This window comes from Dermochelys coriacea, chromosome 1 (genome assembly GCF_009764565.3).
Source record: "Dermochelys coriacea isolate rDerCor1 chromosome 1, rDerCor1.pri.v4, whole genome shotgun sequence".
NCBI classification, from domain to species: domain Eukaryota; kingdom Metazoa; phylum Chordata; order Testudines; family Dermochelyidae; genus Dermochelys; species Dermochelys coriacea.
The window spans coordinates 338,524,775-338,550,304 of NC_050068.2; the positions used below are offsets into that span (position 1 = coordinate 338,524,775).

Here is a 25,530-nt window from a genome sequence, read left to right on the forward strand (position 1 = left end):
ATTAACCAGGCTTCCTAGTGTGCTCTCTTGACAACTGCCCAACTCCTCCCCACAAAACCCAGTCTGTTCTCTAAAGCCCTTTCCCTAAGCTCTTTTCACTGGCTCTTGCTTTTATTGCTTCTAAACCCATGAAGCTCTCTGTAAAAAGAAAAGGAGTACTTGTGGCACCTTAGAGACCAGCTCTCTGTGTTTTCTCTTGGGTTCCCATACTTTAGACTGAAGAATTCCTCTGATCAAAGATGCATTTAAAACTCCAGAGACTCCAGCAGGGTCAGGAGACTCCTCCAGAGGCTCTGCTAAGTTTTCCAAAAGCAGAAGTAGACACAAAAGATCAGCGCCCCACAGCACAATGAATTAGGAGGAAACAATTATTTTCTAACACCACATTTCCCTTGCCCCCTTCACAGTTAGGATCAGGACTCAAATAAGCACCAAACTGCTAAATGAAACTCGGTGGTACTTCAAGGGTTTGTAAGGGATGGATTGTGAATGATTCAGATTATCACTATAGAATCTGAGCACATACAAGTACACATCATAAAAGTGTCATTGTTCAGAAAATCTGATGGCTGATGGGACTGGTATTGGGAGAGAAAGCCTCTCTCATTGCTAAAAACAGTTTGAACCCAGCCCAGGTCAGCAGTGACTAAAAGTTGTCACCATGTCAGGGCCTTCTGGTGGCCTGTGTTGTGTGTGAGTGATCTAACTCCAGTTCCTACTGGGACAATTGTCCTTTACCACAAAAACCGCTCCCATCACTGGAAGTAATTAGCATCCTCTGCAGAGAGGTCAAAGATTTAAATAAGCAAAAAAAGTGAGCGACCCTCCAACCCTGGAAATGTCTCTCCAGGACAGGACAAGGCACACTGGAAGAACAGCCTGGCTGCTGAGCACACAGGAATCACTATTGCTACGGCTTCAACAACGATTCAATATTCCACTGTTTCTGTAGTACAAGTAAATGAGGGAGCATCATTCCCACTCCTCCCTACTCAGGGTGCATGATGGCAAAGGTCAGTGACTGCTTGAAATGCTATACCTGGCCACGGGAGGTCTTGTTTCCACCACTAATTATTCTAACTGCAATGCCCAGCAGACTACAATCTTCTCCAGATGTGTAAACTAGAACTTGAAAACCTAAAGAGCCCAAAGATTCCTTACTCCAAGCTCACAAGGTTCATATTAAAAGCTCCACTACAAAAAGAAAAAAAAAAAACAGATCCATTCAAGATCAAAAACTTTTACCAGTTTGGCTGCACTTTTCAGCTGAGAAATATGTGTGTCTTTTTTCTGATAAATACCACATGAAGATTAGACACTGAATGTTCATATTTACAGAATTAGAATTCAGTTTCAACTGTTTCCTTCTAATCATCTGCCCATGCCAACCTCAATGGGAAAGAGTCCAATAAAAGCAACAGATGACTGCGACTTAAGCTTCTGAACTGTGGTAAAAGAAATAATGTTCAGCCCCTATGATTTCCAGAATAATTAAAATAAAGACACTACCCCCCCCCAAATCCCAAATGGGTTCAGGATTGGTTGAGTGTAACGTACACAGAGCTTCAAAGAAACGTAAATAGATGTGGTTTGTAGAAATCAAGCTCTAGACAAAGCCCTTGGCTTTATGCTATTGCTCCAGGCGCACCCCAAGTTTTTAGTCAATTTCAAGCGAAGTCTGGGCTGTTCTCTCCTCTCTCTCTGGGTCTTGGAGAGCAGAAAATGATTTACGCCGTGGGCAGCCGAGAGACTCACAAGGCATTGTACTCCACACATTTGGATGGGTCTGTTGGGAAGTGTTTCTGGCAAATGGTCATGAGCCTCTTCAACCCCTAGAAAGTCAAGAAAACAAGGAGAGGTCTGTAATAAACAAGCAGCAATCAAACCAACTTAACTATTTCCTGGTCAATTTTGAGTTTCGGGCACAGAAGCGACCCACACCAGTGTGACCAGGTTTTTTCAAAAAGTTAGGCATGTTCCAGGAGGACACGCGTCTCTTGGACAGGGTAATTGCAAGGAAAGGATTTGCTGAATGCTCCAAACAGCAGAGGGAATACTGGGGCATAATCTATTAATTTAGTCCATCGTTTGAACAGATTCATGGGACAACACGTATCACTAACTGTCACTAGCTGATTAGACCTTAGGAAACTGGTTACCTCCTCCAGGAGAGGAAACTGGCACTATCAGGTTAACTGTGATAATTACTTTCACCATTTTATACGTTTTGCTTCTTATACTAAACTCAGGTTTAAATTAAAAGACTGAAGAAGAGCTCTGTGTAAGCTCGAAAGCCACCGAGTGTATGTAGAAGAGCTCTAGGTAAGCTGGAAAGCTTGCTCTCTCTCACCAACAGAAGTTGGTCCCATAAAGATATTGCTTCACCCACCTTGTCTCTCTCTTATCCTGGATACACTACTACTGCCTAGCTATCTGACAGTATCATTCTGACTCAAAAAAAAAAAAAAAAAAAAATCACTCGTAAGCAGCACACGGAGTGAAGAATAAAGTGACCCCAGCTTCGGTTGTGGTGTGCTAGGCTGCAATGTAAGGTACCACTAGCTGGCAGGTGTGACACATGCTTGCCATGAATTCTGCAACCCTTACTGCTTTAGATTGGAACGTGACCTCTAGCTGACAGGAGACATGACTTAGGCAGAAGGTTTAGCCCCGGCAACTGCAGGAGCTTTGGCCTTTCTGTGGTAAGTGACATTTCTGGAGATGGCCTGGTGCTGTCCATTATCACAAGGGTTTCTGGTTTTCAGGGTTCATTAATTTCATTGGGGGAAGGGGGAGGTTAGCAGTTTTTGAGTTTATGTAGGTGTCCAAAAATGTTTCTGGGCTCTCTTTTAGATACTATAATGTATATTATATATATTGCTCATTACAGTAGTAAAATACTATAATGAGGAAGACTCTTTATAATGTTCCCTAGTTGCAGGGGGTCTCAACCTTTTTCTTCTGAGGCCTCCCCAACATGCTTAAAGATTCCAAGGTCCACCTGTGTCACAGTACTGGTTTTCTGCATATAAAAGACAGGGCCGGCATTAGGGGGTAGAAAAGCGGCAATTGCCTGGGTCCCCGTGCCACAAGGCCCCCCCATGAGCTACATTGCTCAGGGTAGCAGGCTCAGGGCCCTGGGCTTCAGCCCCATGCGGGGGGGCTTTCGGCTTTCTACTGTGGCCCCGTGAGTCTAACATTGGCCTGCTGGGTGGCCCCCTGACACCTGCTCACGGGGCCCCCCAGGGGCCCTGGACTGCTGGTTGAGAACCAATGCACTTTCATGTAGTACAGCTTCAAACAGCACTAGGTTAAAAGCACACTAGGAAACCTTTACTGAGCACCAGCAGGGTCTGCATGGTCCAATTAACGTGCAATACTTAAAGTGATTTAAAAAGCCATGCCCCCATAGGACACATCACTGCTCCACAGACAAGGGCTTAGAGACAAGTAACCATTCTGGTGTTTTCTCAGTACTTATGGATAAACACCATTTATTTTATTTTATTTTATTTTAAAAGCAGGGCATTTTACTGGTGTTTATCGGTTAAAACCAAAAATCAGAAGCCCTAAATGATCACCCTTTGCTTTGGATGCTGTAACCCTGGACTTCTAGCAAACAATCAAGTGCACTGTTGGGCTGAGCAGAAAAGATCCTGCATAACCCAAACACAAACAGTATCTACTAAAGACTATCCTGTGTGTTGGTAGTGAAGACAAAGGCATATACATGCTTAAAAGTTAACCCTGCATATGATTGTACAGTTAGCCTTGTGGTGAGCAGCGTAGTCCTGAAAATTCTTCCTACAGTGAAGGAGGATTGGGACGGATTTGTACAGAAATCTGCACAGTTGGGAGATGAACCAAGGATCCCCTGGACAGGCAAATTTAGCCGGTATTAGGGATATGGGAAGAGAAACCTCTGCAGGACAGTCAAACACTGCAACTTGAGAAGGCTACTCGAAGAGGATATCACATAGCACTCTGGGGTAAGGATTATCCCCATGTTAGAGAAGAAGGAACATAAATGGAGGGACTTCCCAAGGCTACAAACAAAATTTATATTAAAGCCCCCTTAGAGCTCAGTTTTTAGCCCCCAGGGTTGAAACCCTCCTCTGACTTGAGTGCCTAAAGGCCCCCAAGTACAGTATATTCAGAGAGAATGGCATGAAGATACTGAAGCTTAACTTGAGGTATTTCAGAAATACACAGCTTCAAACATGCCCTCAGATCAGGGGCCCCAAAGCAATCTGAGTAACACTTCCTTTTCCTCTAAGTGACATCCCCTAGTTACAGGGCCAATACTGCTTCTGTGAATGTCCAAAACGGGGGGAAACGTGAGGAAGACATTTCCTCAGATGATCAGCAAAATAAAAGATACCCTCCTTTTCCCCCAGGGTAATGTGACAGCAGAGATGGCATCATGGTTCATAGCAGGAGCTGGAAGCCATGGGAGTCTTGGTACTGCGGCAGGAAGAACCGCTCAAAAGGGCCCAGCGGGTGGAGGCCACTGGCTAGTAGGGAAGTTCATTGCCCCATGGAACCTGATTCTGCCGGTCCCATAGAGAAGGTGGGAGGGCTTTACTTGAGGCTGCTACTGCTACAGCCAAACGGCATTTATATGGGACAAGGAGAGGGGTAATCCTCCCAGACCCACCTGCTCCCCTCTGCTGAGGGACCCTACCATACATCCCAGAGAAGCTCATACACCAAGTCTTAAAGGAATCAGTCTTAAGTTCAGGATGTAATTTAACAGGGGGCTCTATCTGAACCTGGAAGTTTGTACCCATTTCCGAGTTGGTATCCCTTTAAGGAGAGTTACACTAAGAGAAACACCATGTCTACTGGCTGCAGAAATACAAGACCAAGCCTGGAAACTTGTTCATACTGTAAGTCAATTCAACAACAGTATGATAAACTCCACACAATATGTGATGTAATGCTACAGGTAGAAAATGATGGCGCTCAGGAGGACTAAAGCATGGGTTTATAGTTATTTCAGCCGTAATGTAGAATCATGATAGATGATGGAAAAAGACTTATTTAGACGCCATCTCTAAGCCACAGCAGGAGAGCCCCAACGGTCCAGGATCATGGGTTATTAAACGGATAGTGCATTCGGTCAGAGCCAAAAGGCACAGCCTGTACTACTACCTTTTATTTTTGCCATATTATTTGTGCTTATAAAATTTGCACTATTCAAAGGTCTTCCTAACTTTTAACGTGAAGCCTCTGGAATCCAGAGTCTAACACTCCTTAAGCCCTTACCTGAATATATTCCTCTGAGTCTCATCATTCAAACAGGGCCACATGCTTAGAGAAAATCTTTTCCCGGCCAGTTCGGGCATGGATGCCAACCATAGTGACACCAATAGGCCAGGGAGCATTTCCAATGGCCATTTGAAGGTAGGCGTCATTAGCCTGAAGAAAAAAAAAAAAAAGTAAGTTTATAAATACTTAGAAAATCAGAGAGACACACAGACAGGCTAAAAGCACAGGGTCTAGAATCCATACAGCACTGGCCTGCAGAACTTGGAAATCTACATTCCTCAGCTGTCAGCAACTAGCTGTGAAACCCCCTGGCAAAGTTTGAGTCTTATCCCTGGCTCTAGTGATTGGTCCGGAGGATAGCAGCCTACTACTGCTACCAGTTACTCAATTAGCAGAGTAACAGAGGTCTGCGCTGTAGATCAAAAGATCTATATCCAGCTCATGCTGGGGGGGATCAGTATGGTTCGACATGATGAAATTTGTTTTTTTGAGGGCTTTTTTTAAATTAGGATTGTACTAATCTACTACAAATCTACTACAAAATGTTCAAAGAATGCTTAATTTTGCAATTGTAACAATCAAAAGTTGGTTACATGATCGCATACTGTATTTTCCACAGGACTCCTGCCTCATTCAGTGCACAGGCTAGCCTGAGTCAGGGTTGTGTAGTGAAGGATGCAGTTTGTAGGAGGAAGCTTGAAGATGTACAGCAAACAAGGCAGGGGATTGTAGGAAGAGAAAGGATGGCTTCCTGCTTAAGGACGTTGAACTCCACTCTGGAGAACTGGCATCTGTTCCTGCTTTGACACAGCGTGGTATGTGATGCAGAGGTTAATGGTTTGCCTTAATTCTGGCATTTCCCTATTTTCAAGTGCTTGATTTTGCTACCTTAACAATCTTTTAACATATTTGGATGTAATTAAATACATAGCATGCATAGTGTACACCATTCTGTACAAACCGAAGAGTATCCAAGACAGCGGAACGTGACAAAGGACAACTCGCACTAGGAATTGAGATGGGGAAATAAAGAAGGAGACAATGTGTTTTTAAAAGTTCCAAGCCTCACAAAAGCTTCCAAGTGTGTACTCAAAGTGCCCAGTTCAATAGACTTAGTGAGTATAAATTCAAGCACCTGTGAAACACATAGGCACAGCTGATCCACAACTAATATACCATAGCCCTATTGCTCTCCTTGGCAAGGAGTTGGAAGGGGATCTTTAGAATACCCAAAGCATAATTGAAAATACACTTTGGCCTTAAAGTGACTTGAATTAAATTCCCCTAGGCCAGCAATTTAAGGAAAAGTCAGAGAGACAAAATCAGGCTTGTTTATTAGGCAGATTACCCCAAATCCTCACAAGGCTCTTATCCTACGGCTGGGAAAGTGAGGGAATTACAAGGCTCCATTTCTCCTGCTACCCACACAAGCTAGTATAAAACTACCATTGGCATTCCAGTTTCATTTCTGGAGGAGGCTACAGAACGCTCAAAGTAAAATATAACACTTTGATTGTTCTTGTATGCCAAACCTCTCAACTCCTCCTTTAAGCACACTGTGTCCACAAAACTTTTCAATAATTTACCCTAGCATCACCCCCTCTTTAAGTTTTGTACAGGACTATGATGTGGGTACGTCCAACACAGGATGTAGGAGGGACCAAGGTCTTACATGTGTTTGATATTGTACACCAGCACCAAACAACATAATGTGGTATTAATTGAGAGAGAGATATGTTGAAATTCCCATTCAAGTTTCCTCTGGCAAGTTAATAATAATCATTTACAGCAAGATTCTGCCTGGACTTGCAACGGCACTGACTTCAACAGTCACTCAGATTGTAATCAAGCCAGGGTTTGACCATAAAGAGGAGATGTATCCAAGACACTTCCAAGCTTCTCTCTTTTCCTGAAAATTGAATACATACCAGAACCTGGAAACTTGCCATCAGTTCCAGGAACTATACAATCAGTGATTTCCCCGCTCCTTTACTGGTGCCTAACCAGCAGAGGCTGATTATAAGTTTTGTTTGAAACATGTGTTTCTCTCTAACGACATGCCTCTGAGAAGCCAAAATGAAACATTCACAGTATATCATCTAATTAATACTACATGGCTTGAACACTTTAGAATCTTATAAGTAAGCATACCTTCACGTATTCCCTTTGCAACATGAATTTAATAATATCTGTTATTGATTCTTTGATGTCTGCAGGGAGAGTCTGAAAGAGGAAAAAACATTAGTTTTACTTCTGAGCAGTACATAGCTTTTGAAAGTGATCGTATTTTGCACTTACACAGAGCTTTGCGGCCACAAATCTCAAGCACTTTAAAGAGGATAAATATCTCCATTGTATAAATCAGGGGTTTTCAAACTGGGTTATGCGAGTTCTCATCAGGGGGCACTCAAGAAAAATCCTGTATTGGCGGTCAACACACTTTGTTTAGTAACACTTGGCAATCTAATCATAAGGTATATTGTGACCCTATCTCAGACAGGGATATGCGGTATGCATTATTTGGAAAGGGGTACGCAGCCAAAAATGTTTGAAAACCACTGGTACAAATGAAGTAACTGAGGCACACACAGGTTATGTGACTTGTGCCAGAGTTGTGAATAAAACATATGCAACCCATTGGATCACAGATACACATTATGACATTTGGGAAGGCATTTATTTTAGGCAGGCACTAGGATTCAGTGGTTAAACAGGAGTGCAAGTCAGAGACCAGGGTTCTGTTCCCAACTGTGTCAGTGACTGACCTTGAGCAAGTCACTCTCTGACTCCACTTCCCCATCTGTACAATGGAGACAATCTTACTATCAATAAGAAGCACTACGCAATTAGGAAGCAGAGGTGAAGAGAAGTCCTGCTGGGCCCGGTCATTTTGAAGATCCCTCACCCTTTTCCGCAGTTTTCTGAAGAGAGGTCTCAGATAGGATTCTGTCTGCTTTTGTGTGGCGCTGTTCAGTTTCCCCTGCACACCGCGTTTCACGTAATCCTCTCTGGCATTCAACTCCTTCGCCCAGACGCCCAGAAGAAACTGGAAAAGGAAGGAGTAAATTTATGCCACAGTGCCACCTAGTGGCTACACCAGTAAAAGGTCTGCATAAAAGTGCAGCATAAATGTCAAAACTAAAAAAGCAGGATTTCAGGAGGGACTTGAATGAAAGAGGCAAGGAACGGACATGCCATAAGAGTGGCAGGTACGAAGGTACAAAGAGGAGAGGAAGAAGAAACTAGGGAGATGCTGAGGTGACATCAGTGTGGAGGCAAGTGGACTATAAATTGAAAGCAGAGATGTAGGTGGGAGATGCCAACAGCTCAGGCTCACCTTGGAATGGACACGCGCCCAGCCTCCCTTAGAGCACACAGCCCGCAGAATGTTAAACGCATTATATGTGAAGCCAACTACATGACATGGGGCACCACACTTCATAGCTGTGCCGGTCCAACTCACTGACACACCAGGGGCTCCCTGCATCTGTCTATTTCCCTCAACACACACTACATGCACTCCTCCCTGTGTGCCACCTTCTTATCCGCCTCTATTTCTGGGACTCCCCGAAATCTCTTCCAATGCCAGAACCTGTGTGCCACCCTTCTCTCTCCCCATCACCAGGGGTTCTGTGTGCCCCCAGCCAGTTCCACCCTTTCCCTCCATGGCAGAAGCTCTGTGTGCCCTCATTTTCCCCTACACCTGCAAACAGCATTCCCTGAAATTTTAAAGATGATCAGATGCAGCATTAATGCATTCCAGACAAACACAGAAACACCATCAAATTGAATGTAGGGCCTCGAAAGCTCAGCCAACACATACAGCTTGCCCTCACTTTAATACCTGAACTGTCGGAGAGAGCCAGGCTTATCTTAAAATTCTTACGTCTGGTTACCATCAAAAAACACTCAATATACCAACTCACATGACTAGTTACAGCTCAAAGGTCATGGGACTTTTGATACTCTAATTAATTACCTGAGGACCAAGATATATGACTGAATCACCAGGTGGGTTTCTAGCCAGGAAAGCAGTTTACTTTACCCTAGTTGCCTAAACATGAGTTTCTTTAGTGAAGCCATAGGTGAGGCAAGGGAATTCTCTTTAATTCCCCTTACTAAATCTGGTGTAAAAACAGATGGAATTTCATTTCTCCAATATGCACTGCTTTCTTTTTAAAAAATGGAAATTTTTGTATGCACCGTATTAGTACATAGTGACCATAATCCTGCTTAATCTTTCTGAATTTAAGAACAATTGCTACTGAATTCATTGTCACAGAACAAGGCATAACCCAAACCATGTTAATGAAGACTGGAAAATAAGGACCTATTCTTCAGAAGTGCTAAGCATCCACAGCTCCTGCTGGAAATAATGAGAGCTCCCGGGCGCTGTGCACTTTTGAGAATCCCACCCTAAGTGTGAAAATAAAAACTGACATGCAGAATAACCACAATGGTATTTCTATCCTGAGGATATTCAGCCACATTTGAATTCTTTGCTACTGCTCAATATAACTAATTAACCAAGTTAAAGTTCTTTACCTTCAAGAATTTGGTTATGATGTCCATGTCTTTGTGATCATCACCTTGTCCTAAGGATTCTCCCAAAGCTGAAAGGGGGGGGAAAGCCAAAGCAATTCTCATCGTTCTGTGATACATATTTGTCAAAAACGGAAAGTTGTCAGATGCATTCACCAGTGTTTGAAATGCAATTTTTACAGCCAGTAGTCTCAAACATTTTGGGAACAGAGTGACAATAACCCAGCACATCATCAACATCCATGAAACAATGAATGACATCGAGTGATGAAGAACCAGTTTTTACATTTCAGAAACCTAAATAATGATTTTAATCTAAAAGCATCCCTTGACTATAATAATTGCCTGATTTGCAAAGGGGTTCATCACCCATAGCTCAAATGGATTTCAATGGGAATTGTGGGTGCTCAACGTTTCCAAAAACTCTACAATCACCTTGAAGTATTCCACTGTTTATACTATTTAGCTTCTGTTTACTTTTTTACATTTCTCTTAACAGGGTCAGTTTTTCATTTTGTTTTTTTATTTTAATAGTCAACTTCACTTCCACGGAAATTCTTTAAAAGACCCTTTCCCGGGTATAATATTTTTAATTTCATGAATTTAATTTCATCAATTTCCTAAAATTGTGGTTTTGTTTTTAAAACAAAACCCAAATTTAAAACCTAACCTGTCATGTCCCTTTAAACAACATTTTATTTGTTCAGCCTCATCTCAATTTAAAGGCATAAAACTGTGGATGTGTGTTCAGATACCACTAAATGGCCAACCAAATATAAAACTTTCCAAAAATATTCACTTCTTAGCCCAGACCAAGCTGGTACAAATACAGACCCAAAGGTCATATTTGACAAAGTTAAACAATTAAGGTTTTAAAACAATTAGCCCCATCTCCATCATAATTAGTGATTATTAGAACTCCTATTGGAAAGAGAAAAAAACCTAGTTACACGAGTGTATAGGCCAGTAACTGTCACGCCCTGCAAATTAAACTAACATAACATTTGGAAAACATGCCTCAAGAAGTTCAATTTATTCGCTTAACAAAGGGAAGGTTAAGGGTGACCTGCTCACAGTCGATAAGATCTACATGGGGAACAAATATTTAATAATGCTCTTCACCTAGCAGAGAAAGGTGTACTGTGATCTAATGGCTATACGTTGAAGTTAGCCAAATTCAGACTGGAAATAAGGCGTACATTTTTAACAGTGAGAGTAATTAACCATTGGAACAACTTATTATGGGTTATGGTGGATTCTCATCACTGACCATTTTTAAATCAAGACTGGATATTTTTCTAAAGATGTGCTCTAGGAATCCATTCTGGGGAAGTTCTCTGACCTGTGTTCTACAGGAGGTCAGACTAGATGATCACAATGGCCCCTTTGGCCTTGCAATCCATGAATGAGCTCCAAGTTATAAATCAGGCCGTGCTCTTTTAATAGACCTTTCAAGAGATGTTAAAAGGATTAACTTCTGAAAACAGTTGACAATTAAGGGAAATAAGTCTACACTACCGGCCAGATTGACGGGCAGCGATCGATCCAGCAGGGGTTGATTTATCATGTCTAGTATAGACGCAATAAATCAACCACCAATCACTCTAGCGTCAATTCCGGTACTCCACCTCAAGGAGAAACCACAAGGGGAATAGGACGGGAGAGCGTCTCCCGTCTCAACTGCCGCCACTGAAGACACCATGGGAAGGAGATCTAAGAACGTCAACTTAAGCTACGTTATCATGTAGCTGAAGTTGCGAACTTAGACGATCCCCCTCCTGTAGCACAGACCAGCCCTTAGGCTCGGCTACACTTAATTGAAAGACAAATACATAGCTGGAGCAGTCTGGCCCTCACCCTGTGTGCTAGTTTTGTTAAAATAGGTATTAGGATTATAAGTATGGTACAGACTTTATTGAATACTGGTGAGTGCTTGCTGCCTGCACTAATATCACTTGTAACATCTATATCCCATATGTAAGGTAATATTTGAGTATTTTGTATTGTAAGCCTCTGACTGTGTAAGGGACAGAAGAGAGTCATTCACCTGCATGAAGGCTGGTCTCCAATAAAAGTTATGTCCGACCCAGAGGGAAGGTCCATCAACACCAAACTATCATGGAACATTAAAGAGACCAAAAAATGTTTGTTGTTTGCCTTTCCCCAAGGAAGATGAGCCAACCAAGTGAATTCCTCCTGTCAGCTGAGTTTCCAGTGAGGAAGGGGCTTTACACCCCTAACACAGAAGGAACTGTATCTCTATGCTGTTTGGACTCAGAGGCAAGGTTTCTAAGCATAAGCAAGGGATCACCAAGCTTGCTTATTACAGAAGCTTACTTTACCTTTTGAAATTAAGATTGTAACTCATTTGTGTATATATGTTATCTGCTTTAATCTTGTAGATAACTCTCGCTTCTTTTTCCTATTTAATAAATCTTTAGATAGTTTATTATAGGATGGCTAAAAGCATTGTCTTTTTGTGAGATCCAATGTGCACCTAACTGGGGTAGGTGATTGGTCCTTTGGACAAGGAGTAATCTGAGTATTAATGTGATTCTTGGTGGAAGAGACCATCTATTACAAAGGTACCCTTTGATGTTGGTGCCCTAGGGAAGCACCTATGGTTTAAAACCACCAGGTAAATTTCTCTATAGCAGTACAATGACATCGAACTGTATTGAAAAACAAAGTTAAAACCCCCACACTGCATTACCTCCAATTCTTCAATAGTAGTATTTTCTTCATGGACTTTCAGATCATTCTGGGTGTCTCTTCTTCTCCTGGTTCCTGTCCACCTACAATTTCATTCAGATACTGCTGGTCAATCTTATCCAAAGCTGCTTTCAGGTCATTTCTCAAGCCCTAGGAAATGGAGAAGAATAGTTACTAGATAATCAAGGAAGCTTACCACGTTTGTTCATTAAGGGCCAAATCCTGCAGAGACAAATATAAGGCTTGGCAGAATTCAATTTTTATTTTTTTCTAATTTTGGTTATTTTAATCTTTTTTATTTTAAGATCTTTTTCTATTATTAACTATTTTTACATTTACAGTTGTGGGGGGTAGGACTGGATTGAGGTTAGAGCAGTGCTGAGAACAGGACTGCCGGGGGCTCCCTGTGCGGCCGAGGCGGTCCAAGACACCCAGGGTGCGAGGGAAGCAGAGGTTGTCCGGGCCAGTGAAGCAGAGATCCCTGGCTAGAACTATAAGAGAATGATGAGCCCCCAGCTGCAGGAGAAATCACACTGCTGCTGAACAGCTCCTACCTGGGGATGGCTCCCGGACTCCTGGCTGGTGAGTGAGCCAACAGGGTCGTGACAGCAGAGCTGCAGAGGGTTCCTTTCATGGCCAAACGGCTGATGGCACCAGATCCCCGCAGACATGCCAGCTGTTACTGATGGACATTTTTTTCCCTATCAATTTCAGCGTCAGCTGAAATCAACATTTACTGACAGTTATCAATTAAAATCAAATTCTGCCAAGCCGACTTATATAAGGCTAACTTTAAGAACATGAATAGTTCCACTGGATGCTCTCAATGGGATCACTTGCACGCTTAAAATTAACTACCTAGATAAGTCTGCGTAGGATCACAGACTAAGAAAAAAACCAACCAGTGGACACGGATATTTTCAGCAAAAAAAACCAAGGAGGACTGACTCAGCTTTCAGGGCTATCAGTATGGTACCTTTCATGAGCAATAAACTCACAAACACAAAAAATACATCAGTGGGACCTCATCCAGCCATCTGCTCTGCTCTGAACAAACACTTACATTTATTTACAATGACTCCAAACATCTGTGCACCGTCCCCCTAAATAGCACAGGTCTTTAATAATACAATAGGCTATGCCTTACCCTGAGGCAAGTTCCTTTACTCCTATAGTTTGGAGTACAGCTATCTACTTATTTCCATCTTTTCAATAATTGTTCTTGACTATAGGAGTGCTTCAATCATCCATTTTTGTTAGTTTCAGATGTTTGAACCAAAATAGCTTTTAACTAAGGCTGTCAAGCGATTAAAAACATTAATTGCAATTAATTGCACAATTAAAAAAGTAATTGCGATTAATCACACTGTTAAACAATAATAGAATACCATTTATTTAAATATTTTTGGATGTTTTCTACATTTTCAAAGATATTGATTTCAATTACAACACAGAATAGCAAGTGTACAGTGCTCACTTTATTTTTATTACAAATATTTGCACTGTAAAAAAAACAAAAGAAATAGTATTTTTCAATTCACCTAATACAAGTATTGTAGTGCAATCTCTTTATCATGAAAGTTTAACTTACAAATGTAGAATTACGTACAAAAAAACCTGCATTCAAAAATAAAACAATGTAAAACTTTAGAGCCTACAAGTCCAATCAGTCCTACTTCTTATTCAGCCAATTGCTCAGACAAACAAGTGTGTTTACATTTGAAGAGGATAATGCTATCTGCTTCTTATTTAAATGTCACCTGAAAGTGAGAACAGGCATTCACATGGCACTGTTGTAGCTGGCGTCGCAAGATACTTACATGCCAGATGCACTGAAGATTCATATGCCCCTAGATGCTTCAACTAGCATTTCAGAGGACACGTGTCCATGCTTCTGACGGGTTCTGCTCGATAACGATCCAAATCAGTCTGGACCAACACATGTTCATTTTCATCATCTGAGTCAGATGCCACCAGCAGAAAGGTTGATTTTCTTTTTTTGGTGGTTTGGGTTCTGTAGTTTCTGCATCAGTGTATTGCTCTTTTCAGACTTCTGAAAGTATACTCCACACCTCATCCCTCTCAGATTTGGAAGGCACTTCAGATTCTTAAATCTTGGGTTGAGTGCTGTAGCTATCTCGAGAAATTTCACATTGGTATCTTCTTTCCGTTTTGTCAAATTTGCAGTGAAAGTGTTCTTAAAACAAACAACATGTGCTGGGTCTTCATCCGAGACTGCAATAACATGAAATATATGGCAGAATGCGAGTAAAGCAGCAGGGGACATACAATTCTCCCCCAAGGAGTTCAGTCACAAATTTAATTAACACATTCTTTTTTTAACGAGCATCAACAGCATAGAAGCATGTTCTCTGGAACAATGGTCGAAGCATGAAGAGGCATATGAATCTTTAGCGCATCTGGCATGTAAATATCTTGCAACACTAGCTACAACAGTGCCATGTGAATGCCTGTTCTCACTGTCAGGTGACATTGTAATTAAGAAGCGGGCAGCATTTGTAAGTGTAAACAAACTTGTTTCTCTTAGCGATTGGCTGAACAAGAAGTAGGACTGAGTGGACTTGTACATTTTAAAGTTTTACATTGTTTTACTTTTGAGTGCAGTTATGTGAAAAAAAAAATCCTACATTTGTAAGTTGCACTTTCATGATAGAGATTGCACTACAGAATTTGTATGAGATGAATTGAAAAATACTATTTCTTTTGTTTATCATTGTTACAGTGCAAATATTTGTAATCAAAATATATAAAGTGAGCACTGTATACTTGGTATTCTGTGTTGTAATTAAAATCAATATATTGAAAATGTAGAAAAACATCCACAAATATTTAATACATTTCAATTGGCATTGTATTGTTTAACAGTGCGATTAATCGATTAATCGCAATTAATTTTTTTGAGTTAATCGCACGAGTTAACTGCGATTAATCGTCACCCTACTTTTAACCCTATTGAAGTGGAGCTAAACGACTACACGGGCTTGAAACATGTTCAAAAATTCCTGAAGGAATTTTTATTTACTGTCTTACAGCCAGTCCAGCTTCCATTAATGGCAATGGCAGCGTTGTCATTGACTTCAGTGGGATGAGACCTTGTCAGCAAGACTTCTTTCAAACATTTGTCTTGTTTATCCTGCTTCAAGTCTTTAGAAAGGAAAAGAAAGACATGGATACTGCACAAAACCACCGGGTTCCAGACTGACTGGGCAGACCCCTGTTTAGCAGCTTGATGGAGTCCTTAGACAGGCTTGAGAGGGTTTTCAAACCAGTGACACCTAAGTAAACAATGCTGATGATGAATGAGAGAGAATAGAATCCAGCTCAATCTTTCTAGTTGTGTTGCAGATAACAACAGGGTACACTGGGAAATATTCAGGGCTTGTCTACATGGTGAGTTAGTGTGCTGCAAGCTGGGATGTGAATCTACAGTGCACAAGCCTGCCACACACTAACTCAATGTGTGCACCTTGCTATCATGCACTAAAAGTTCTGCAATGTACTCTGACACACTCCCAAGTAGACAAGCTCTAAAACACATCTCCTTCCTTGAAAGATCATGTCTGATTAAGGCTATGTTTGCACTTACAGCAACATACAGAGTACAGACACTACACATGTAGCTACATGCCAGAGTAAAAGGCAGGCTGCATCCACACTTGTCACTGTGGTGTATAGCTACACACGGCAGTGAAAGGCACTGGCAGGGGGAGAGAATGGGGAAAGCTCTGGCAGCAGGGTGCTGCTGGATTTTCCTGCAGCCTCCCCCTGCCAGAGCCTTTCCCCTGCTCCTAGAGCTTTTCACTGCAGCAGGGAAAGACTGTGGCAGGGAACATCGCGCTGCTAAAAATAGCAGCGTAGGGTGGGAGGCACTGCTTGGGCGGGTAGAGATCCCATGTAGGGAATATACCCTGGAGGTTTGGGCATATAAGGCACTCTGCTCTGCTCAACCTGCCTAAGACATGCCTCACCATCTACAAGGACATTTATACTAGGGCTAGCTGGGCGTGCATTATCTGTACTTTGCATGCCACCGTACGTGTAGACCAGGGATCGGCAATCTTTGGCACACAGCCCATCAGGGAAATCCGGTGGCAAGCCAGACGTTTGTCTACCTACAGAGTCCACAGGTTCAGCCGATCCCATTACAGGGCCAATGGGGCTGCGGGAAGCAGTGGCCAGCACATCCCTCAGTCCGCCACTTCCCGCCAGCCCCCATTGGCCTGGAGCGGCGAACCACAGCCAGTGGGAAGCTGCTATCGGCCGAACCTGCGGATGCTAAAGGTAAACAAACCGGCGCAGATTCACCAGCGGATTTCCCTGACCGCCCCAGTGCCAAAATGTTGCCGATCCCTGGTGAAGACCTACCCTAACACACAAGGAACATATCTGTTAATTAAGATGCTATCGTAAGTCACTTTTCAGAGCTGAATTGTACTTTACATTGGAAAAAAGTTTTAATTTTTTAAATCTAGAAGTAAGGAATTTGAAAAAAAATATAACTGCATACCAGAAACAGCGCACCCCTCCTGTTGATAATCTGTCGCTGCTCAGAGACAAGCTATTCAAAATACTCTTCTCCAAACAGGATGCCTATATTATAGTAGGCTAAAGTTTCAGAGCAAAAGACTACACTGCTTTGCCCCCCCGCCCCATATTTGGAATGCAACCAACAGCGCAGCTTTTGATGTCACTGCCTTCCAGAGATCTCTTTTCCAACTCAAAGCCCTGAAAACTTTCTTCAAATTAACATGTCCAGTTTGACCATTTTAATAGGGCAAGAGAAAGTAAATCATATTTAAATTATCCTCCCAGAGACTTTATAGGTGGGAACTGAAGGTAATTTTCATTGCTCTATGAATTTTCATCCCTATGAAAATCCTCAGTTGCAGTAAGTGCTCAGAGAAAACTAGTTACACATACAACTGTTACTTACCTTGTTAACTTCAGGTGCAAGAATTTCTATCTTCCTCAAACGCTGAAATGCATCATAATCTGTTTCTCCAAACAATCTGATTGGTTCACCTCTCTCTCGTAACCTCCTAATCACCTGCAAAGAGTCAAAAAAGTATTCCCTTATGCAAAATTGGAGAGGGAGAGAGAGAGAGAGAGAGAGAGAGAGAGAGAGAAAAATAAAAATCCAAATCACTTCATTTACTTAGCATAAAATAGCAACCTAAGCCAGGAGGGAAGAGAAACGCTATATTGTAAGCAGCAGCAGCAAAATGCTCCACTTTGTGGTTTAAATATAAAATTCCCACAGCATTTCAGTTAAAGGTCATTTCAATTCAAATATTACTGATCTAAATTGTGTTTAGAATCTCAAACAGACTCCTGGAGTTTCTTACTGACTTATTTTGAACTAATATGCAAGAATATAAACCTTTGATTGGAGAGAGGGATTTTTAAAAGCGCCCAAGTGACTTAAGAGCCCAAATCTCATCGGCTGTCCATGGTACCTGTGCATCTAAATCATTTTGGTGCTTGAGAAAATTCCATCCAGTATCTTTAAACTTTGCAAAATTCTACTCAGCCATTTGACTGGGGAAAGAAAAACCTCTCTCATCAACATGAGTGTGGATGAGTAGATTTGGTGCTTGGGCTGTTAAGATGTCATGATGTGTTTGCAAGGCTGACTTACATGAAGCCTTTCCATCCATGGATCTCAGAGCACTTGACAAACATTAATATACTAAGTCTCAATATTCTGATGTGGTGCTTACATATCCTCATTTTAAAGGAGGGTATACCGAGGCAGAGAAATTAACTTACCCAAGGTCACATACCAAGCGACAGGTAGTGTCAAGACTACAATCCCAGTTCCATGCACTATCTGCTAAATCACACAGCCTCCCTCATCACGTTCACTGCAAATTTGTTAACTTGGTCTAGGTTTCCTTTTATGCAAACAAACAACAGGCCCACTGGTAGCTTACATTTAATATAGGCAAAGCAGCACTCTCACTCATTGATAGGACATGCGACATTTGGCAGTGCCACCACTTTAGGATAGCAACGGACTGTCTGGAAAAGCAGCAGTTTGAGATGTTCATTCTGTAACATGGTTCTTTGCACAGACTCCTGAATTCAGACAGGCACTGAACTTTCAGTACATATTGCAAAATCAGGCCCTGTGGTTCCATGTGGTAGACAGCTAGTCAAACATCAGTGGTTACAGAGCTGGCATGTGGACACAAACTCCTCTCAGATGAAGTTACAGTTCTTACGAGGGGAGCTCTGATGCATGGTGATGGGACATCACATTCCATACTAGACTGTATGGATGAAACCAAACATCAGACCAACAACCTACGGGGCACATTTTTGATACTTCCCTACAGAAAGAAAAGATAGGTGTCTGGCAATGCTAAGGGAGCACAGCTAAGATGCTCTGGGTATCTTAACTGTGAATTTCCACGCTTCCACATGGTTAAGTTTATTGTAAATTTAACTTAACTCTGAATTTCCCAGCTCTCTACTGTTTTTTGGGGAGAGGTTTTGTTTTACTAACGATGAGCTTGTAAGACTTACTCTTAAAAAGGTGAAAGAGCATATCAGTAACTTTAGCTTAACTTTTGGGGGGGGGATGTAGAAACATTTTTTAAAACCTAGTTTGTGTCTTGATTTGGATTTGGACTCACAAGTCACAGACACACAAGCTGGAAAAACAGAACTTGAAAAAATTCAGCCTGCAGCCTTCAATCCTCTAATCCCATATTCATCAGATAGTTCAAAAGATCATCTGGAAGGGTAGTAGAAGCAAGAATTCATGCAGCGATTTGGGGGGAAAAAAGAGGCTCTCCACCAAACAACGTCCCTGTGCATTTACCTGCTACTGCTCTCTCTCATTAGTGTTTTGCACAATGACAAAAGAAGGCCCTTGTATGAGAACTAAATAGAACCACTGCAGTAAGCACTGAGATTACAATTATTTAATTAAAAACTATTATTCTGTAGCAGGATAAATACAACCTGAAATAGAGGGCTACAGATCATTAAGAAATGTAGCCCTAATGGGGAAATTTAGATCCATTTGCTGTAGTCTCAGGTTAGTTCGTGATATTTGATTTTACCTCTTGTCTGGAAAGAGTCATGGGTAACTTCTCTTCTGCCAGCTCTAGCTCCAACCCTGGATTTGATGAAGTCACTGGTTTCTCCTCCTCCTCCTCCTGCTGTACCTACATAATAATAATAATAATATCTATTATAACAAATCCAGGGAAGTAAACCTATAGTGTCAAAGGTATACATAGTTAGACTGTAATCTCTCTGGAACAGGGGCTGCTTCTTATTATGCAATTGTATAGCACAATGGGTCCTGGTTGTGATCAGGCCTCTAGGCATACCCACAATACTAGTAAAACAATACAGATAGAATCCTATGTCAGTATACACTTCTATGGAAGTATGGCTAAGCTTATTACAAATATCAGTGTTTCCCTAAGTGCACTTCTAAGAGATGGGGAAGGAGACCTCTTTAAGGCAATACAAAGACACAGTGGATTTTGAATACAAACAGCAAAATGACTTCTTGTTTTTTGGAAACGCTTCTTTCAGAAGAACTTGTCAAATGAACATAGTTCATTGTGAAACCATAAAAACACGCCATGCCTTCATCATAGCTGTAACATTGTATCAGCAGTTCCCCTCCATCAGAAAAGGAGGTTCTCGAATTAAGTGGAACCACCTCTTAGTTGTATGACTTGGTGTTTTCATAGTGCTGTAAACTTTTATGCTTAAAGATATTTAAAGACAAACAGCACTCATGTCAATGCAGAGTCCTTTAAAAGCCCTGCTATAAGTTACACATGTGAAGTTGCTGAAAATAAATGAAAATCAGATGGGCAGATTGATGCTGGTAATTTTTGGGAACAAAGGGAAAAAATTAGAGGATGCGGGTGAGCAGTGTAGAAACTTTCTAAGGTTTTAAAAGGGTACTTTTATTTTCCATTTTATTCAACAGTGTATTACATTACGTTGGCATCTCCGCATCTTGACTGTATGTTAAGCCAGTTCCAGTTTCTAGTTTTCTCTAAAACAATGACTTGATGGATGTTCTAGACAGACTAGAAATGAAACTTTTTTATTGTTGCTGGCCAAGACCCCAATCCTGCAATGAGAAATTAAAAGGACCATAAGGGTCTACCTATTTGGACCTACACGACCAGGGCACAAATCTGTATTTAGTGCTACACTAGCAAATACAGGAACCAATCTTGCATTACTGATTCACCCAAAACACCCACTGATATCAATGGGAGTTTTGGGTCAGCAAGCAATGGAGGATCAAGCCAATGGTTAGCATCTAAACGGCGGATGGGGGACAGTATACTTACTGAAAATAAAACTCATCACTGCAAGGGGGGGGGGGGGAATAGAAAACTCCGTAAGTAAAGATAAGAAAGGAACTAGTTGAAGCATATAAAGAGAAATACACCTCAATGTCAGAAAAATTTCTACACTCTCTAGGCTACAATCATTTTTTTTTTGTTTTTGTTTATAACAAACAGTTAGCAGCACATGAGGGAAGATTTAAGCCATTCTGTCAGCTGGACTCAAAGTTACAAGCAATAACTTTGCTGCAATTATTTTTGCTTTAGTTCTTTCTCTTTATAAGTGAGTCAAATGCTTACATGTTACTAATGCAGTATAAGCAAAGCAAAGCACCCGCTTAAAAAAAAGAATCAGTCTGCTTTCTACCCCTTAGTAATAAATTTTAAAAATTCAAATGCAGAAATCTGGGAGGCTCTAGGAAAGCACTAAGTTAACTAGAAAGCTCATTTAAAACCTCTCTATAGATCATGTTTTAATTTAAGAAGATTCCTGTAGCTAAATAGATATTTCAACTCCAGTCCTGGGTAACTTAACTTTTGTTTGTGTCTCCTATCAGCCACATCCTGCATTTAAATAACAAATCTGAAACATGCAGGACTGGATTCAAATGACACATGCGTGCTGGAAACACGTATAGTTTAAGTAGTTAATAAAACCTTTACAGGTTACCTAAAAACCTGCAAGCATCCCCCCTTTCACATATATGGACCTTCTTATCCCAAGGGACTGAAATTATGCTACAACCACTATCCCTAGCACAGTTTTTTCTTATGGTTCTTCAAACAACTAATACAAAGCATAACTCTCTTCCAAGCTGAAATGACTGTACAGTAACTAGATTCTCAGAACAGTTTCTGATGCACATATAGTGGTCACAATGGTTCTTTCTGACAAGTAAATTGTATGTCTATATCTATAAAGACCAAACATTATATCTGAACAAGGTGTTGGATTGACTGACCGACTGGGTAAAGTTCTACTAAAAACAAGGCTTTTTATTTCTGACTAACAAACATTAAACAAGAGTATATTAAAGCATCCAACTTTAGAGTGAAGTGAGCACCTCCCTATCTCTTCACACACTCACACCTGAAATAAACCACCATGCTGTCAATTCCAGCAAACTACTTAAACCAATGCTGTTAAAGAGGAAATAAACAAAGCCTTCCAGATCACTCATTTGTTTCAAAATGCATCCTGAGTTTAAGATTGCTTTCTAGTATTTTTGCCTGAAAGAAAGTAAGTGCTGTGTTGAACTCTTTCAAGCACTGGATCTTTTGGGCCAAGAACAATAATAAACAAGTCACATACTAAACAAGTTGGCTGAGTTTTTCCAAAGCACCCACTCAATGTAATCTCCGCTGATCTCTCTGGGATATTTCAACAGGAAGACCTTAAACTTGTTCTTAGTTTACAAGCTGGCCTTTATTTTTATTTTTTTTTAAATAACAGAAGGTGGCTATACCAGATTCAGCGTTCATGCCTAAAACACAATTTAAAAAGAAAAAGGCAAGCTTTGATCCCAAGCCATTTCATGCTTTCCACAAGAAAAAAAGCCAAACCATAACACAAACTTAAATAGCTATATATCATGCATTTTTTTCCTGCATTAAAAATGTTTTAGGAAACTCATACCTCTCCAGGTGGCTTCTCATTTACAGGCTAATGTATAACATTGACAAATTGAACAAAGAACAACAATTATCATCAACAATATTTGGAATATTGATATTAAATATAGACAAAGTGAGCACACGAACCACTGAAGGAGTAATTACAGTACCTTGTAGCCACATCTTTCAAAGTACGCTGTCTCTTCTTTCTTGGCTAGTTCACTGCGCTTGAAATATTTTCTGTTTCCCTAGAGAGGAGGAAAACAATGTTTTACAGTTTTATACAACTTGATTCCAATCTCTGTTCACTAACGCCTCAAAGATTTGACCAGTCCAACTAGATTTCCTAACAGAGAGGAAAATATTCTCAAAGGCACTCCCAATTTACTTTCCTTTCATGACAGTCACTACATCAGAGTAATACTAATAAGAATCGTACAATCTGGTTGGCTAGTAAGTTCAATGGATACTACAATCACTCCAAAACACCCAGTGGTTTGAACAAGCTGCTCTATTATTGCTTTCATATTATCAGGACTTGAAACTGGTTTATACAACTTCCCCCCCCCACGCTTTATTGTGCATGTTGAGGCCATAGCTATGCTACAAAACTGAATGTGTAAGAAACCATTTTAATGTTTCAACTAGTGTAGCTGGGTCACTACTGAGAAGGCCTAACTTTTTAAAAGTTTCTGATACCATTTGAGACAGTGAGCATATCTACATTAAACAAGGACATTGTTCAGGGATATCATTTGTCTGCAATAGCTAGCTGTTGTATTTCTTCCTAAAAACAGTTTAGTGCATCCACATAGAAACACTGTTTTTTGACAGGACCATGTGGACATGTCCAAATACAGCTCGGCTTGCAACCGTGATTGTACAAGTGCTTTCTAGGACCTCCGGAACACCCACTGCATAGAACCCAGCTCAAAAGTCTCTCTCCCTGCCTACAAAAAGGCAGTAAATCCTCTGAAGTAAACTATGTCCTGTCTGTGATGGCAATTGATATTATGGTGTACTTATCTCAATACTTAATATAAAGTATCCTCGGCTACTATATAATCTCAGCTCTTCTAATAACAACAACATAAAGTCTGGATTTTTCAGCATAAAAACTTATCATCTAAAGAACTAAATAAATCAGATGGCCTGCAAAGTTGGGGTGTTGTGGTGCGTGCAACAGCTAAATAAAATTCCCAGATCAGGGTGGAGGTGATGTAACCACGCATTTGCGTAGTCATGTGAGACAGAAAAAGTTTGATTAAAAGTTCTTGATCTTGTTGTCCTCATTCTGGCCAGACTCCACACTGACTTTAAGGAGGATTTTTGCCAGTCTCAGGACTACGAGATCACACCTCAGAGACTTTAGTTTATAGCTTCATGCAGAGTTCACCAAAACAACTTCCCCCGAGACCATTTGCAATAAACTGAGCAACAAACTTTAGCTTCTTTTCCAGGTTTGTTACGTCAGCTAGTGTAAAACAACCCCACAGAGTTTTATTGTTTTCTAGTCACCCATATACTGATGAACACGGAAGTGGGTTTAACTCCGTAATGTAAATGCAAAAGCCTGGGGAGGCAAAGAGAAAAGAACCTGGATCGATTCTCTTCATCTCCATTTCACAGGAAACAATCCCAAACTTTACAAGGCTGCCAGATCCCCCGGTAACAGTTGTCAGCACCACGTCATACAGTGTGCTGGGAAAGCATTTTGGGTCAACTGCAAGCATTGCCACCTCACTGCTCCCCCTGCCCGGCTGCAGAATATATCAGACAGCTTGAGGATGGGGTGGGGGGGAGGTTTTGTGCCCCTCACTGAAAGGGGACACAGATTTTTCGTCAGTCCAAGGGGCATCGAGCGGGGGAGGGGGATAAATATGATGGGAACAAGGGATCTCGTGTGTCTCTGTCATGGGAGGGGCTGTCGGGGTATCGCTAGAGGAAGAGACGACGGGCGGGTCACTGGCAGGAGCTGGCCGTGCGCCCTGACCGGGCAACGGCTAAAGGAACTAAATCCACCCCCACGGTCCCCCAAGAACCAGGGTCCATCGCACACTCCCGGGCCCCCACCGCGACCCGACCCAACCCCTCCACCGGCCCCCGGCCCCGGCCCCGGCCCGCACCCCCACTAGCTCCTTCTCCTCCAGCAGCTGCCGCTTCCTGCTGATCTCCGCCTTGAGAATGTCCATGTCCTGCGCCGAGCTCCGCAGCCGGGACCCGACTCCCACACCGCCGCCGGAAGCGCCCCAGCAACACGGCTGACGTCAGTTCCGGGCAGGCGGGGCCCTAGGCGGAAGTGGGGCCAAGGGAGAGCGAGGCTGGAGCCGAGGGCCTGCAGCGCCCCCTGCCGAGCCCCACCAAGCGGGCGGGAGAGCGAGCGCCGGACGTCGCGCGGGGTTGGCTGGGCAGGCGGGGGGAGGGGAGAGTGTGGGGGGGCCCTGCGCTTGGTCGGAACGGTGATTGTGTGAGCCGGTGGGTGTGTGCCTGGGTGTGAGTGCGTGTGCCAGGAGCGCGTCCGGGTGTGAGTGCGTGTGCCAGGAGCGCGTCAGGGTGTGAGTGCGTGTGCCAGTTCAGTGTAGTAGCAAAAGTAGTCCACCAGCCTCGCTACTTAGATCCACCCCATCAGGGTAAAAAGAAAAGGAGGACTTGTGGCACCTTAGAGACTAACAAATTTATTAGAGCATAAGCTTTCGTGAGCTACAGCTCACTTCATCGGATGCATTTCAAAACCAGTAATAGGGGTTGCCGTCACGCTAAGACAACATTCAGGGATCGCTCATGAACTAATTTGAACTTCCGTCCCAGAGCATCTATTTTTTCCTTTTTTTTCGACTCTCGTTGAAAAAAAGAGTATAATGAAGACATTCAATTTATGGCTTTTTAAAATGTCTTTTGAAGATTCTGCGGCTCGTACTAATGCTGATTGAGTAGGTCGTAGAACCATAGAATCCTAGCACTGAAAGGGACCTTCATAGGTCTTCTAGTCCAGTCTCTAAGTATTATCTAGCTCAGCGTTTCTCAAACTGGGGTCCGCAGA

At 42.0% G+C, this 25,530-nt stretch overlaps 1 protein-coding gene across 1 annotated transcript; it reads right to left on the reverse strand.

Moving 5' to 3' along the window:
• Positions 1 to 1,224: 1,224 nt before the first annotated feature.
• Positions 1,225 to 24,774, reverse strand: PRPF18 (pre-mRNA processing factor 18). The gene is given in 11 exon segments (XM_038383629.2): positions 1,225 to 1,832; positions 5,269 to 5,421; positions 7,423 to 7,494; positions 8,177 to 8,317; positions 9,817 to 9,884; positions 12,511 to 12,583; positions 12,586 to 12,675; positions 17,480 to 17,593; positions 19,617 to 19,721; positions 22,661 to 22,738; positions 24,617 to 24,774. Coding segments are annotated over 11 exon segments (1,041 nt in total). The 5' UTR covers positions 24,683 to 24,774; the 3' UTR covers positions 1,225 to 1,751.
• Between the last annotated feature and the right edge of the window lie 756 nt (positions 24,775 to 25,530).